The sequence below is a fragment of the Artemia sp. Qi Xiang Cuo genome, chromosome 3 (genome assembly GCF_049724085.1).
Source record: "Artemia sp. Qi Xiang Cuo chromosome 3, ASM4972408v1, whole genome shotgun sequence".
In the NCBI taxonomy this organism is placed as follows: Eukaryota; Metazoa; Arthropoda; class Branchiopoda; order Anostraca; family Artemiidae; genus Artemia; species Artemia sp. Qi Xiang Cuo.
The window spans coordinates 68,400,687-68,416,096 of record NC_142796.1 but is presented as its reverse complement, the minus strand read 5'-3'; the positions used below and the strand labels follow the sequence as shown (position 1 = coordinate 68,416,096).

The following is a 15,410-nucleotide window of genomic DNA, read 5'->3' as shown; positions in this document are numbered from 1 at the left end:
TGAATGAGCCCTTCTCGAAGTTTGTGCGACAACTCTTCCGCTACGAAGTGCCCTGGTCTAAAATCAACCAAAAAAAAAAAAAAAAATGTAATACATTGTGCCAACATCGTTCTTTATTTAGGCATTGCTATTGCACTGCCTATGATTAGAGGTAATAAAAAAAAACATGTCTTGCATTGATCAAATACAAAGATGACAATGTAGTATTATATCAATCAATGTTTTTTTTGCTATATTATTCTTCTGAGCTGCATACTGTTCAGGGAGCTTGATTAAAATCTAAACGCTAATCTTTTTTCTAGCAATCGACGAATCCTTACCCCCAAAGACTGGAATATTGATGCTGAATATGGGGGGACCCAATAACCTGGAAGAAGTGGGAGATTTTCTGAGAAGACTTTTTGAAGATAGAGACATTATTCAGATGCCTTTGCAAAGGTATACCTGTGAATATGACACACATGACGCTAAATTCAATTGTTTTGGCTTGTAGCGTTTATAGAGGAGGAGAAATTTTCTGTCTTCTACTCACTCTTTACTATGTATTACTAGCAGGGCTGTGATAGATAGAAAAGATTTTTTTTTGGGGGGGGGGGAGGGGTACAAACAACTTTAAATAACGCATCGAAAATTTGTTTATATTCATTTTTGTTACTTTTTTACGAGTCGGACAAACATTTCGAGGGGGGGGGGGGTTTAGGGGATTTGAACCCTGCATACAGCCTTGATCACTAGGAAAGAAAAACAAAATAGTTGAGAAAAAAATTAGTAATTCATTAAATTGCATTTCAAGCGCCGCGATGGGGACCTAGTACTATCAAGGGCGCCCGCAGAAAATTTTGTAGGGGGGAAGACACCAGAATAGCAGTTGTGGGTGGGGGGGGGGACGGGAATATATTTTAGGATATATTTTCGCAGGAGTAAGCTTCTTTTTAAATACACTTTGAAAAAAAAAATTCTCAAATAAAAAGGGTAACTAAATTTGCTTGCAAAATGAAACAAACTGAAGCAAATTTTAAATGGTGAAGATTCAAAGAGATCAATCTATTTAATCTAAAATATATTTAACTGTTATGCTATATTATGCATTCAGTCTCAATCCATTATGTCCAAAAAAGAGTTAAAGAAAATCAAATTCAAACCAAAAGTACGGGAAATTTTATTGCTTCTCAAGATTACAACAGGTAATTTTGTCCTTATGCATGACAAGACACCAATCTTTATGTAATTTCCTAAGCCTTAGAATAGTCTACAGAAGGGGTAAGGATAGGAACTTAAAAATAGCTTCTAAGGGGATAGGCTCTGATTTCATTCCTGGAAGTTTCATTTATCTTCCCTCGTCGGCATATTTCTAAGATCTCAAAAGCCCCTAAAGGGGGGTTTTCCCAAATCCTCACATTTCTAAGGGCCTAGATGCCACGTTTTGATTGCTTAATGGGCATGTAAAATATACCTTTTTCACAAAAGCACACGCCCCCCTCCCTACCCTGAACTGAAATCCCTTATATATTCAGACATTTGAAAAAATTACAGAATAGTGAAACGAGAAATAAAATTTAAACTTAAACTCCAACTGTCAAATTGACTCTCTTTCTTTCGATATTCAAATTCAACTGGATAAAGTGAATGGGTTTGAATAAAATTGTTTATTCTGTTATAAGGAACTGCAAGAAAGAGGCTACTAGGGCCATTATTCATCAATATTTAAAATGAAATTTTCATGACAATTGATGTATCAACAGAATGGGTCTTTTATGCTGGTTCTAAATGTATAAAGTTCAATCAGTTTAATGTTACCTACCAAAAGCTACAAATGTGAGAAAGTTTGCCTAACTTTCGAAAAAAGAGCGAAGCAACCCAAAAAAGCTACCGATTTTAGTGAAAATCGCTTTATTAGGTTCACTATATCAGAGAACCCTATCGTAGAGAATTCAAGCTGCTATCTACAAAATGTGGAACTTTTGCAAAAAAAATGCCAGAATAAAGATCGTGGATGCATGTTTATTTGTTTATTTGTTGTTTTTTTTTCCAAGGATGATTATATCAAATCAAAGGTCCTAGAAAATTTGGAGGGAGCTTATTGGAACGTAAATTAAAAGTTTCTTTATAAGTAACCATAAAGATCATGGGAAAGTGTTTTTTAATGCCACTTTATGATACCCAACTGCGACTTAATGTATTTATATAATGTATTTGTCAATCAGGAAGAACTATTTTAAAGGTTGTGATGGCTCCAGCCATATAGAATATTAAAAATTGCACATAATTTCCATCAATATGAACAATAATACCCTTCTTTGTCCACCCGAAATTGTGCAGCTGAAATATTAATAAAGACTTATTGAGCAAAAATACTATTGATCACAAATTTTGATCACAAAAATAATACCCCTCTTTGTCCACCCGAAATTGTGCAGCAGAAATATTAATAAAGACTTCTTGAGCCAAAATACTGTTGATCACAAATTTTGACAGTATATTCAAATTTCGTCCAAAATTGCAATCCAACATCTTAATTCTTATGCAGATAAACTAAAAAAGTAGGAAGGTACTAATCAATTTACAATTATTGCCCTATACATTTTAACAGCAATAAAACAGGCGTTTAAAGGGCCGGTATTCCACATTATATCTTGTTAGGCCTGGGCATGATTTGGAAAAAACAATCAGAAATTAAATTTAAAAACGCTAGTTTTTTTTTTTTAGCTGAAAGTGTAAGGAGCAGCTTTGAAACCTAAAAGAAGCAGATATTATTCTTTATATGATGTGGATGTCTCCTTCTTAAGTCCTTGCTCTTTACTCTGAAGTTTGAATTTTTCCCAAATTCTTTGAGAGCATTTACTGAAATACAACGGCCATTGAATTGGAAAAAGAAGGTTTTTCAAAGTACTTAAAAAAATTTAATTTTAATTCATGATGAGTTGAGGTGGAGGCAGCCCCCCTTATATACAGAATAATTTCAGTTCCTTTTAATTTTTAAAGCTGCTTCCTAGTTTTAGCTGAAAAGTCTTTTTTATTTGTTTTATCAGTTTTCATCAAACGGAAAAAAGGTCAATGTTTCAATGCTCTCTGTCTGGTTTTGATGGATTGCAAAGCTTAGAGAAAAACATTTTTTGAAGGTTAATGATAAAAGTATGTTAAGTAAAGTAAAAGTATATAAAAATGAAAAAAGTAAAGTAATTACAAAAAAATACACAAAACAACAGCCTATTTATGAAAAACCTCTTAGCATTCAGTTCTATTGAGCAATGCCGAATTGTTGGTTAGACGTTAATTAACAATATTAACGTTTTGAACTTGGTTATCAAACACCGATAATTTTGATGCCTTCAGACTGTAATTATAAAAAGTGAAGCATTTTTAAAGTAGTCGGTTCAATGTAAAGCATTGTAAGTTAGTAAAAAAGTAAGTATGACGACACTAGACCTTTAAGGTCCAATCCGGCGGTGCTGATCTCCGTTTCGTGGTCCTCAGCCAGGAAGTGCAATGGGGGGCTGGGGGCCAGCCATCCTGTGCTTTCACACACCCTTCCTGCTTACCTTCCCCAAATTTCTCCAGGTACCCATTTAGAGCTCGGTCGACTCTGGCTAAGCTTACAGTCACACCACTGACCCGCGTCCCAAACCCAAATGACTGGCCACGCCAGGGATCGAACCCGTGCCCCTTGGGACAAAGAATTCTCAACCCAGCGCACGTCCACTTAGCTATAGATGGCGTTATAACCGTAAGGGTCTAGCTTGGCTTTATAATAGTGTTTGCTCTCCAGAAGTAAATTTCCTATCTGAATTCAACCACCTGCTGAGGAAAACAGATTTACGGAGAATTAGAAGTGGTTACTTTAGATACTGTAAATATCTGATGTATTTACCCGGCCGTTTCAAAAATAGAAATATTGTATCCCGTTATGGTGTCATTGATGCTTGCGCGCGACTGGCCAGTGTGGCTTCTAATATGATTATGAATACTTGTAATGTTGTTTCTGTCACTGATCCCCTAGTTTTCTTTTTCCATCGTGATTTGGGATAAATTGTATTTTTTTGCTTTTTGTTTATTTTCGTATTGATGCTGTTATTTTTTCTTCTAAATTTTCTATTACTCCGCAATGTCATTTCTAATGTTCATTTCTGGGTTGTAAATGAATTATTATTGTTATTAATTTGTAGTGCTGGACATCGTTGAGAAAAGCTGCAAGTGTTGAATATTACTGAGTAATGTTGATATTTTAATTTGAATACCAAAAACCGATATATTTGACGGCCATATACTTCCTAACTATAAAAATTAAAGCTTTTTCGAAGTGAACAACTAAGTCAATACAATTACTTATTTTAAAAACAAAAACGCGCTTCCGTCCTGGGGAAAAATACAATATTAAACATTTCTTGGCTTCAGATATCGGCTCAACGGTATTCAGGCTTGCTCAATTTGACGGCATATTTTATGAGGATAGCCCCCTTTTTAACTTGTTTTCCATCTTTTTCTATATTTACACGAATTTGTTTATGTACTAATAGCTTGGAATGATTGCTCTAAACTCGAAACAATACATATTACGAATAAAAAGCTTATTCTTTGAATTAATGTTATCAATATTTAAGTTTTTATGCTGTCGTTATTGATAAGGATCGCTATTTACCTACCATTCATTACTACAAAGAATTCAATGTTTTTTACACCTACCAAGTCATAGAGAAAAATTATTTGTGGAAAACTGGAGAGGGGTTAATCCTTCACGAATTATAACTTATATTGCCCCTATTAAGGGCTAAAACCTATTGGCAGGCAGCCAAACATGGGCCATCACAATTATTTCCTCGAAATTACTTTATAGTCTCCAAATCCCCCTCCCACTCCCTTCAGTGGGAACCCAAGCTATCAATTACCCCCTTTTAACACTAGCATCCATTGTTATATAACTGTCATTATAAACTCATCCTACAAAGCATATTTGGGAAGCTTAAAAATCGATATTTTGTTAATAAAGGATAAATTTTGTTTTTACCGTTAGTCTTAAGATGAATAATGATGCTTTAAAATTACAAAATTTTGCGATTCTGATTATAGTAAGGAGGTGGGGGTGCAGAATTCAAATTGGTCTGCATTGATACTGATCTTGTCCAGAGTCAATTGGTGCATAAAATAGTTTTAAGGTGCATATTGGTTTTAAGGTGCAGAGTCATTTAAGGTGCAGAGTCAATTGGTGCATAAAATAGTTTTAAGGTGCATATTGGTTTTAAGGTGCAGAGTCATTTAAGGTGCAGAGTCAATTGGTGCATAAAATAGTTAGATGTTTGAGGCACGGTAACACAAAAAAGCATTGTATAGTTGTATACTGTTGTAATGGTTTTGCATTTGATTATCTCGTCAAGACTTGAGGCGCTAGAGTATATAGTTGAATTTAAGGAATCTATATGTAGCTAGGTAAGCTAAACTGTAACTTAGCTAATGTTTTGGCTGTATCGGGAATCCGGGCCAAAGAGGGCGTTTGAATGTTTTTCTTTTTTTTCTGGATAGTGTTATAAAATTATGACCTATAGCACTGGTTAATATGTCAACAAATAACTTAGTATTTAGCTTGGCTATTCAAAAGTCAAATAATTTCGCTCAACTTCTTTCATTATTTCAGATGGGGCTGGGAAAACACTTGTTTTACTCTTGACTTCGAATATGTGGAAGAATAAGAATACCTATAAATAATATAGGTCCTTATTCATATGTATTTCAACATATCTTCAGTTCTTAGGTCTTCGGCCTACCCACAGAGGTTCAATGTAAAGTCTCCAATTGTCATTTAGTCAGTTCTAAACATATACCTCCTCCCACTCCAGCATTTTAGATTTATATTTGGGTCTTCTTCTCTTCTCTACTTTGTTACCTTTGTGTTTAAATGATGAAGCTAATAAAGTTGGCGTCAAAGCGATTCGGGCATAGGAAAACTAGAAGAAGTTGTTTTTATCTTGAAAAGGTTGGAGAGACGAAGCTTTTCTTTGACTATTTTTAAAGCTTATGATTGCAAATTATTAGCAGTATTTCGAAAATAAATCTGAAAATTTGTTATTTTCAAAGAGAACTAATCTTACATAATAATAATTTTCCTTGAATAATGAGGACCATAAGAAAAAATTTAAGTCGGACATAAAGAGTTAATACAATTATTCTTATGAATTAATCCCACGTATGCCTACGTAATGGGAATAATAAATCATCTAAAATCAAAACGCTCTTGGGAAATTTTTATTGGGCATAAAAAATTATCCCGAAGCAAAATATTTACCGCCTTCAATTTTGGTAAAATGTAAAGAAACTTAGATTTGGCAACTGAGTTGAACTTTGCCACTGAATAGAGCAGGTTGAAGAGTGTGACCGTGCATATTGCGTGTAGACTGTGAAAACTCGATTTCCTCTTTTTTGTTTTTTTTTATTTTGGAAATCTAGAAAACTTGACAAATACGAGTAAATTAATTCAAAATAGACTGAAAAATTGGAACAATTTTAAGCGGGAATTGGGAACGGGTCCAAAAAAAGAGAAAGTTATCCGAAAGTGTAAGGAACCATGAGAGATTTCGCGAAGTTCCCAGGAATTAGGTGAAAATTGTGCAGAAGCACAGGATTAGTTTGGAGAGGGAGGGAGGGCGGAGAAAATTATCTGGAAGTGTGTGGAGCCGTGAGGAAAATCGTAAAATTCTCATGAACCTGGTAAAAGTTTTGCAGATTACCAAATTTATCGTTTCCGTAGACTCCAGATGTGTAATTTTTTGCTGCATGGTTATGTTCTGAGTTTTTCTGTGGAGAAAGGTATAGTTTATTGCTCTGTTGTCAAGTCTGGCAAAAAAATTACATTTATTCAATGCTTTTAGCTTTTTGGGACCGATAATAGCGAAACGGCGAACTCCGGCAATTCAAGAAAGGTACAACATGATTGGAGGAGGTTCGCCTATTCAGAAATGGACAAGAAGACAGGTATTTAGTTTGTGGTATATCCTTTCTTGAGGTTTTTTTTATATAGGATCTGACAGGTCCGACCCATAGGTATCTTGTTATATATTGACATCCTTGACGGGTTGCTAGTAAAATTTAGAATATGATATAGAAAATATAGAATGTTATTCAAGACAATTTCTGGGTGACCTAGATTTTTTTTTTTGGGGGGGGGGGGGCTGGGCACCTGTGTTGATGAGAATTTAGTGGCTTTTGTATTATTATTGACAATTTCATTTAGTTTTCATTCGGTAATAGGTATACATCATTTTTTTCACGTGTAATTTCAAAATAATTGAAATTATTTACTTGTCCTCCTACCTTTGCACCACTCAAGTTATAACCTAATATAAAATAACCTAATGTAGTTATAGGCTAATATAAGATAACCTAATATAAAGTGACCCAGCCTGGCATCATTTACTGACCATCTACGTTTGAACCACTCTATAGTTACTACTGAATAAACAATATTGCTAATAATAATATCAACAAAAGATGTCATGAATGAGACAGCAGATGTTTCAGCGCCTTTAGTTCTGAGATTATTAGAAAGCCCTGAATAGTTTATGCCTTAAAAACCCTAAAATTAGAAAATCTCAAGGTTGAGAAAGTCTTCGATAATTTGATATGCGTTCTAACATTTAAATTTATCAAGTTTTAGCATGATTGTTCTAATATTTTGTGTTATTTAAATACAAAAAAAAAAAAATACTTCTATCAAAAGGTTTGCAAGCCTTATTTTTTTTATTTCTAAATATCTTGGAAAAGTTAGGTGAAACCATTTTATTCATCCTTTTAGTTTCATATAGCTTTAATTTATATATTTCACTTAATTTTATATTATATAGTTTTCACAAATTTATATAATTTTAATTTTATATTATAATTTAATTCATATATTAGCTTTAATTTTTTGAAGTTGGGGGGAGGGATTTGTCCTACACTAGGAAAGTGACGAGTTTCGGATATATTTTCAGACCCATCTAGAAACTCTTTAATAGAAATGGCCTTATCGATTTACATATTCCAGACCTTTTGGAAAATCAAACTATTTATCCCTATAGAAAGGCGGAGGGGGGATTAGTTTAAGTTAGTATAAGTATATTTTTATGCTTGAGATTTGTTCCTAACATTTCCTTTTGAAGAATCCTCATGATCATCCTCTCATACGTCCTCCCATTTCCGTCCCTGTGTGCAGGTATGTTTTGACCTTTGTCTTTTCCATGTACATGTACATTGATATTTTAATTTCTTTCAGTACATTGATGTTTTAATTTCTAAATTTTAATTTTAATTTCTTTAATATCAATGTCCTGATATTTTAATTTCTTTCATTTATATTAAATTTTATGTACTCTTATAGGTTCTTTCTAAAATACTTGACGAATCGTATATGTAAATTATGTATATTGTATTTAAAGTTGGACCTGATCTTTGGACTTTTTTCTTGTCCGACAAACCGTCGAACTTTTATTTTGGTAAATACTATTTTCATCTGTAAGCATGGTCTTGCTAAAGCTCAATTTTTATTTATTTGGCTTTTTGCTGCATACGGTTTCTTTGAGGTTGAAGCCGAATTAATTGATAGAAACTCTTAAAGACCGCCACTCCGCATGGTCAAAAATAGATGCCTATTGTCAATAATGATCCGTGAAATAAGGTCCAGTATGTTCGAGTTTTGTGTGCTATTATTAGTGATATTTTATTTGAATTCCGTTTTTGTAAAAAGAAAAGTCTGGTTTCAGTCTCTGGAAGAAAGTTGTCTAATCAAAATGCAATAGGCGACAGTCAGTGGTAATTGCCTACTTTTTGGAGTAATCGATCGCTTCTTGCAGAGTAATTACCATCTCTACTTATTAGAAAGAAGAGGCACAACTTAGGACCTTTTTTCCTTCAGACTACATAATAGCTTAAATAGTCAAGCTTTACTATTCTCTTCGTAAGTCTATGTCCACTTTTTCTGGCTGCATTGGTGTTACATCACGCAGATTTAGAGGGGTTGGTTGGGCAAAATACATATTTTCCTAAATCTAGAGCGCCCATACCCCTTGCCGACTATTTATTAATAAAATGAAATGCTATTCCTGTTAAAATTTTCAATTAAAACTAAATCTGCCATGATTGTTTGACTTTCTCAGTCGTTTTATTCCCAGTATAAATTGATAAAAAAAAAAAAAAAAAAAAAAATCAGAAGAAGCGCCCATTGAAATACGTACTGTATAAAGAGATTATGCTCAATACAGAAGAAACGACAAAGAGCGATATTCCATCCTACGAATCATCTATTTACTTTCCTTGATTGAATTTTTGCTCCCATGTGCACCCCACCATAAGTGAGATGAAAGCTGTAGGATATCTGATATATTCAATAGTTTTCTTTTAGTACAGAGTCATGTACGCCCCATTTCCGCCCCATTATAAAAGAGATTAAAGTAGTAAAACCAGTTTATTAATTTTATTTTTCGGGCATTGTTTATCTATATGTTTCTCCCATTCTGAGCCCTCCATATAGGTAAGGTAAGGTAAAGAAGATGGCAATGCACCTTACAGTCCCTACCAGCGGTGCTGATCTCCGTTTCTTGATTATTTACCAAGGAAGTGCAATGGGACACCCTTTCTGTTTACCTTCCCCAGATTTCTCCAGGAACCCATTTAAAGCTGGTTGGAGACTGGCTAAGCTTATAGAGTCACGCCACTGACCCCTGTCCCAAACCAAATAATTGGATACACTAGGATTTGAACCCTCGCCCTCTCGGACACAGAATCCTATATCCAGCGCACCAATCCACTCGGCTCCATAAAGGAGATGAAAAATAAATGAAATATTGGTTGATTTTCTTATGCTAAAATAACACTCACCCCCATTGTCATTCCACGTTAAAAGAGATGAAAGCCGTAGGATACTTGATATATTTATTACTTTGTTCTTCTAGGGCGAATTAATGTGCCAAATATTGGACAAGGTGTGTCCGGAAACGGCCCCCCACAAGCCCTACGTTGGTTTTCGATATGCTCATCCTCTAACAGAAGATACTTTGGAGGAAATGGAAAAAGATGGGGTGCAAAATGCAGTTGCTTTTACTCAGTACCCGCAGTATTCGTGCACTACTACAGGGTCTAGTCTGAATGCCATCTATCAACATTATGCTTTAAAGTAAGAAAATACGGCAACTTTATGGATTAATTTCAAATTCAACTTCATTAAAATATTCCTGCTTTATTTTTCCTTATCGTCAAAATAAGCCCAATGCTGCTAATATGTCTATTGAGAAAATCATATAAATTAGAGACTTTTACTGTTAACTTTTTTTAACAAGATTGCTGGAATAAAATAATGAAAGAATACTCTAATTATTTGAGTTTTGAAACTTGTTTTATTGTGTCTATCCCTCAATTGAACTACTATTTACCGTACCAAACAAAAACAACAGTATAAAAATATAATTGAATTTTTTTTTCTTTTTTTTTACCGGAAGTGTAAAGTAGAATTTGGTGTAAATGCTAAAAAGAAAACTGAAAGCTGTTTAAGGTTTCCTTTTTTTAATTGGTACAATTCTTTGAAACACTTGTGTGACAGTTGGCCTCCAAATCACACAATACTCTTCAAAGGCTGTTTATTCCAAACACTAAAGTATGTTCAAGAATAAGGGCGGAGGAATTTCACGGAGAAAAGTAAATTTCTTGTCTGTAATCTAAATCTTAATACCCCCACCTCCACCCATATTTCCCTGCATACTAATGACGGGAGTTTTGAAGATTTCAATTGTTCTTTGTTGTAGAGGGTGTTTTTTTTTTTGTTGCCTTACTCTAGAGAGACTCTAAAACTGCATTATCAAATTTAAAACGTGGATTAGCAGTTACAGTTCAATATTCAAGCGGGAGTCAAGCCAAAGCGACTGAAAGGCTCGTGGTTGATGTTTGAATATCAACAAAATATTTTTCTTCGAATTATGAATCAGAAAGAGCTAGATTCTCAATCAGATACCAGATTCATCCTATTTTAATTAAACTTAATTTAGTAGAAATGTTCTCAAGTTTCAAGAGTCGATTTTATTCAGAAAACATATTTCAAAAATAGTTCTTTGTCTGGATGTTGGGATTGATGAATAATAGATATTAGTATGAAATTTGTTGGGGTGTTCTCGCGCTGGGGTGGCGTCCTCTGTTATCCTGTATGTTTTTTTTTAAACTTTGTAGGTTAAAACCTTGTATGTTTTTGTTTATTATTTCGGCATTTTTTTTTATCTCTGTTTATGGCCGACACATCGAGCCCTGCTCCCCGTCGACCAGTTTAGAAAATTATTTATCATGTATTTTGTCAATAAAAGATCTTAGTTTGTCTTGTTATAGATGGAGATCATCTCGAACTTCAGTGAATATCAATAATTTTTAAAGAATTGTCTAACCATTCCAAGATCTTTCTCTCTTTTACACATTATATTTTGACTTCTGGTCCTAATGTATCTACCATTTATGGCAAGTATTATTGGGCCTTGGATGTAAAAGTTTTGAGAAAAGGAATCTATTTGAAAAGGGAATCTAAGTCTTTTTAAAGGATTAGAAAACAATTGGATGTAGCTATGGAACCATAGTAACTTAGAACCACATGGGTGTGGCAGTGACCAGTGTCAGTGGTTGTCATAAACGACAATCACTTGGGTATTATTGTAAAGCAAAGCCGATTTTCAAGAAGCTACTTGAGAGTGTTGATCTGATGTGGCCTCAGCTTGAAACCGAACAGAAAACCTCCTAAAAACCCGTTGCATATCAAAATATTAACAGTACGTTTCCATTGCTTCATTTACAATGCCTTCTAAGACTATACGGGATAGTAAATGTGGCTAATATGTCAAGAGTGGCTTAGATTGTCAGTGACATTTCTTGAACTCGCTGCAACAAGCGCGGTTCTCTCGTCGTTAGGGAAGGTCCTGAAGAAAGCTATACCTTTTCTTTTCCTTTTCCTAAAGGTATATTTACTTTCCCTAGGAAAGGAAAGGCTGGCCCAAATCTATACTTTGTATATTATTAACAGTTGAGAGGCTACAAAATTACAATTTCCTTGAGGTGTATGTTCCCTCTGAAGCATGTGATTTTATGACAAGTTTGCAGTAACTTGAACATATAGGATACGATCTTTCTATCATTCCATTAAGAAGTTTTAGACACATCCATTCAACGACCCAGAACTATGATATTACTTTGACTTTTCTTAGAGAAAGCTGGTTAAAAAATAAGAAAATTATCCTTCTTTTAACGACCTTCGACGTATTTTCAGCCAAAAGATCCTGCACACCCTTTATTCAAAAATAAATTCAGTAGAAGGAAAGAACAGGATTTTAGCAGTAGAATGAAAGTAAAGTTTTTGTTTTTTGTTGATATACCAAAACCGTGGGAGAGCACAAAAATAACATACCAAAACTTGCACCCCAATAACCTTGAAGCCTCTTGGGTTTATACCATTAGGAGCAGTAGACTCCTAGGTATCAAGCTTTCCAGTTATTTTCTGAATTTGATTCATAGACATCTGGGCAAGATGCATCGTTGGGAAATTCAGGATTTTTCATTTTATACATACTTCGAGATTGGGCAAAATTCAAGGTTGTATCCTTGGTTGTATCCAAAATTCAAGGAGGTTCAAAGTTGTATTATGGGGAGGGGGAGGTTAACCGGATTTGAACCCCCACCCTTAATTTTTTTTCCGACTCGTGAAACGTAACAAAAATGGATATAAACAAATTCTTAACGCGTTTTTTAAAGTTTTTGTTTACATCCAACCCCGAACAAAATTCCTGGATATTCTTTTGACGAAGTGATCAATAAGCCTTTTCTAGTAATTTCTAAACAATTTTTCTTGCATGATATCTGTGCTTACCATGTATTCACCGTACTTAGCATAATTATCGTTGATTCTATTTTTGCTACATTGTTCCATTGTCTACATTGTCTACATTGTCTACATTTTGGCTATATTGTCCCATGGTTTTTGCTTCAGTCCTATTAACTGTTTCTTTCTTCACATCTTGCCATCTTTGCTTTAACTGTTTCTACATGTTCTACATCTGCATTTTGGCTTTATTGTTCCACGGTTTTTGCTTCAGTCCTACTAACTGTTTCTTTCTTCACATCTTGGCATCTTTGCTATTAACTGTTTCTACATCTTCTAAATCTACATTTTGGCCATATTGTCCCATGGTTTTTGGTTCAGTCCTATTAACTGTTTCTTTCTTCACATCTTGCCATCTTTACTTTAACTGTTTCTACATCTTCTACATCTACATTTTGGCTATATTGTCCATCGTTTTTGCTCCAGTCCTATTAACTGTTTCTTTCTTCACATCTTGGCACGTTTGCTATTAACTGTTTCTACATCTTCTACATCTACATTTTGGCTATATTGTCAATGGTTTTGGCTTCAATCCTATTAACTGTTTCTTTCTTCACATCTTGGCATCTTTGCTATTAACTGTTTCTACATGTTCTACATCTGCATTTTGGCTTTATTGTTCCACAGTTTTTGCTTCAGTCCTACTAATTGTTTCTTTCTTCACATCTTGGCATCTTTGCTATTAGCTGTTTCTACATCTTCTACATCTACATTTTGGCTATATTGTCCCATGGTTTTGCTTCAGTCCTATTAACTGCTTCTTTCTTCACATCTTGGCATCTTTGCTATTAAGTGTTTCTACATCTTCTACATCTACATTTTGGCTATATTGTTCCATTTCTTTTGCTTCAGTCCTATTAACTTTTTATTTCTTCACATCTTGGTATCTTTGTTATTAACTATTTCTACATCTTTGCGTGCTTACATTTTTTGAAAGTTTCTATCAAAAGTGACTCTAAAGGTTAACCCCCGTGACAGCTCAGCATGGACCTAGGTTAGTAAAGAATACTGACGAAGTACTTGTAGTTGGAGATTAGTACTTTGAAAATTAGTATCACTTGTTTTGTACTAAGTGTTATGGTTGCTGGTTGATGGTTATGACTGTAAAGCTGACTGCAAGAATCACCAAGAGAGGAATACTCATTTTTTCGTGTAGTTTCAGGGCTATCGGTAATAAAGTTGGTCAACTAATGATGGTTCTATCCTCCATAATCATAAAACCGGGAAAATTCAATCCGATAAAAACCAATGATGAAAATCTAATGATAAAACTGACTTTCCGTTAGCAGAATTTATTTACTATAATTAGGCTTAAAATTTTCATTTCAGGTTTAACGCCATTGGCAACAAACTAAAAATATAACGTTGACTTTAGCTGCATCTGTTGTCACCATCTCCACCATTGTCACCATATCATCACCATTTCATTTCTTTTTCATTTTCTCTCAATCTCTCTGATGGAAAACGACCTATTTTATTAAGTTTTCTAAAATTCTATTAGAATTAAAATTTTGTTAGAATTTATTTCATTTTCTCTGAATCTGATGGAAAATGACCTATTTTTATTAAGTTTTCTTAAAGTACGTATTTATATTCCATATTTTTCCATATATGGTTTTCCATATTTTGGGAAAGAGGAGCCCGTACTACTTATCACCACCAGTGTGTCTCCTCGCAGAAAGTTAAGAGGTATTTCTGTACAGGGAAATTACGGCAGTTTTTATATTTAATGCTAATGTTCTGACTGTATCTTATATAAGTGCAAGAGTGTTCTTATTATCCTATTATTTTTGCTAATTTTTTCAGAAATAAGGAGACAAAGATGCGATGGAGCTTTATCGATCGTTGGGGCACTAATGAACTCCTTGTCAAAGCATTTGCTGAGTTAGTCAAAGCCGAACTGCAAAAATTTCCTGAAGACATCAGATCAGATGTCGTCATCTTGTTCTCAGCACATTCATTGCCGATGAAGGTAAATAATAAGTGGCTTAAATGGGAAAACAACAATTTTTTTTTGAAATTAGTGACTAAAGACATTATTATGTTATCGTTTTAATATACCTGTTTAGCAACCAATTTGACCAAGGGAAAAACAGAAGAAATTTAAAAGAAACCCGATGGGTGGTTTATATTTTAATCGACCGCTCGTATGGCGAAAAAAAAGTCCTCATTTTTTTTGTGTTTGACCTCTTTGTCGGACTTTACATAATTTCCTATTCTGTATAATACATTTAGTCAAGGTCAGATTCCGTAGTGAAAGTACCAATCTCGTTGCGATCGTTTCAGGGGAACTCGAGACTATTTTTTCTCGCTTTGAATCAAATCTATCCTTTGTTGGATTCATTTCTAATGTAAATTAAGGAAGTACTGAAATAAAGGTACAAAATTGTTTGAAATGTACTAACAGTGGTAACGCTGCTCGTGCCATAGTTTTTTCCAAAGTATAATCACCTACGGAACAAGTACTGACAAAAGTCTCCAAAAGTGACCCCGCGTACCTCAGCGCCTCTAGACTCAAAGCGCTGTACTACTTAATCACTCCGAG

The 15,410-nt window shown here is 34.3% G+C and overlaps 2 protein-coding genes across 4 annotated transcripts in view; one reads left to right on the top strand and one right to left on the bottom strand.

The window, feature by feature from the left end:
• The window catches only part of LOC148954455 (ferrochelatase, mitochondrial-like), a 113,703-nt gene that overhangs the window by 42,657 nt on the left and 55,636 nt on the right, over positions 1-15,410 (bottom strand). The window lies entirely within an intron of this gene.
• LOC148954458 (ferrochelatase, mitochondrial-like) overlaps positions 324-15,410 on the top strand; it is a 28,640-nt gene continuing 13,553 nt past the window's right edge. Inside the window, exons 1-4 of the mRNA XM_089087098.1 lie at positions 324-438; positions 6,858-6,960; positions 9,915-10,135; positions 14,672-14,837. Coding sequence (XP_088943224.1) covers positions 341-438; positions 6,858-6,960; positions 9,915-10,135; positions 14,672-14,837 — 588 coding nt within the window. The 5' untranslated portion in view covers positions 324-340. The remainder of the gene's footprint in view (positions 439-6,857; positions 6,961-9,914; positions 10,136-14,671; positions 14,838-15,410) is intronic.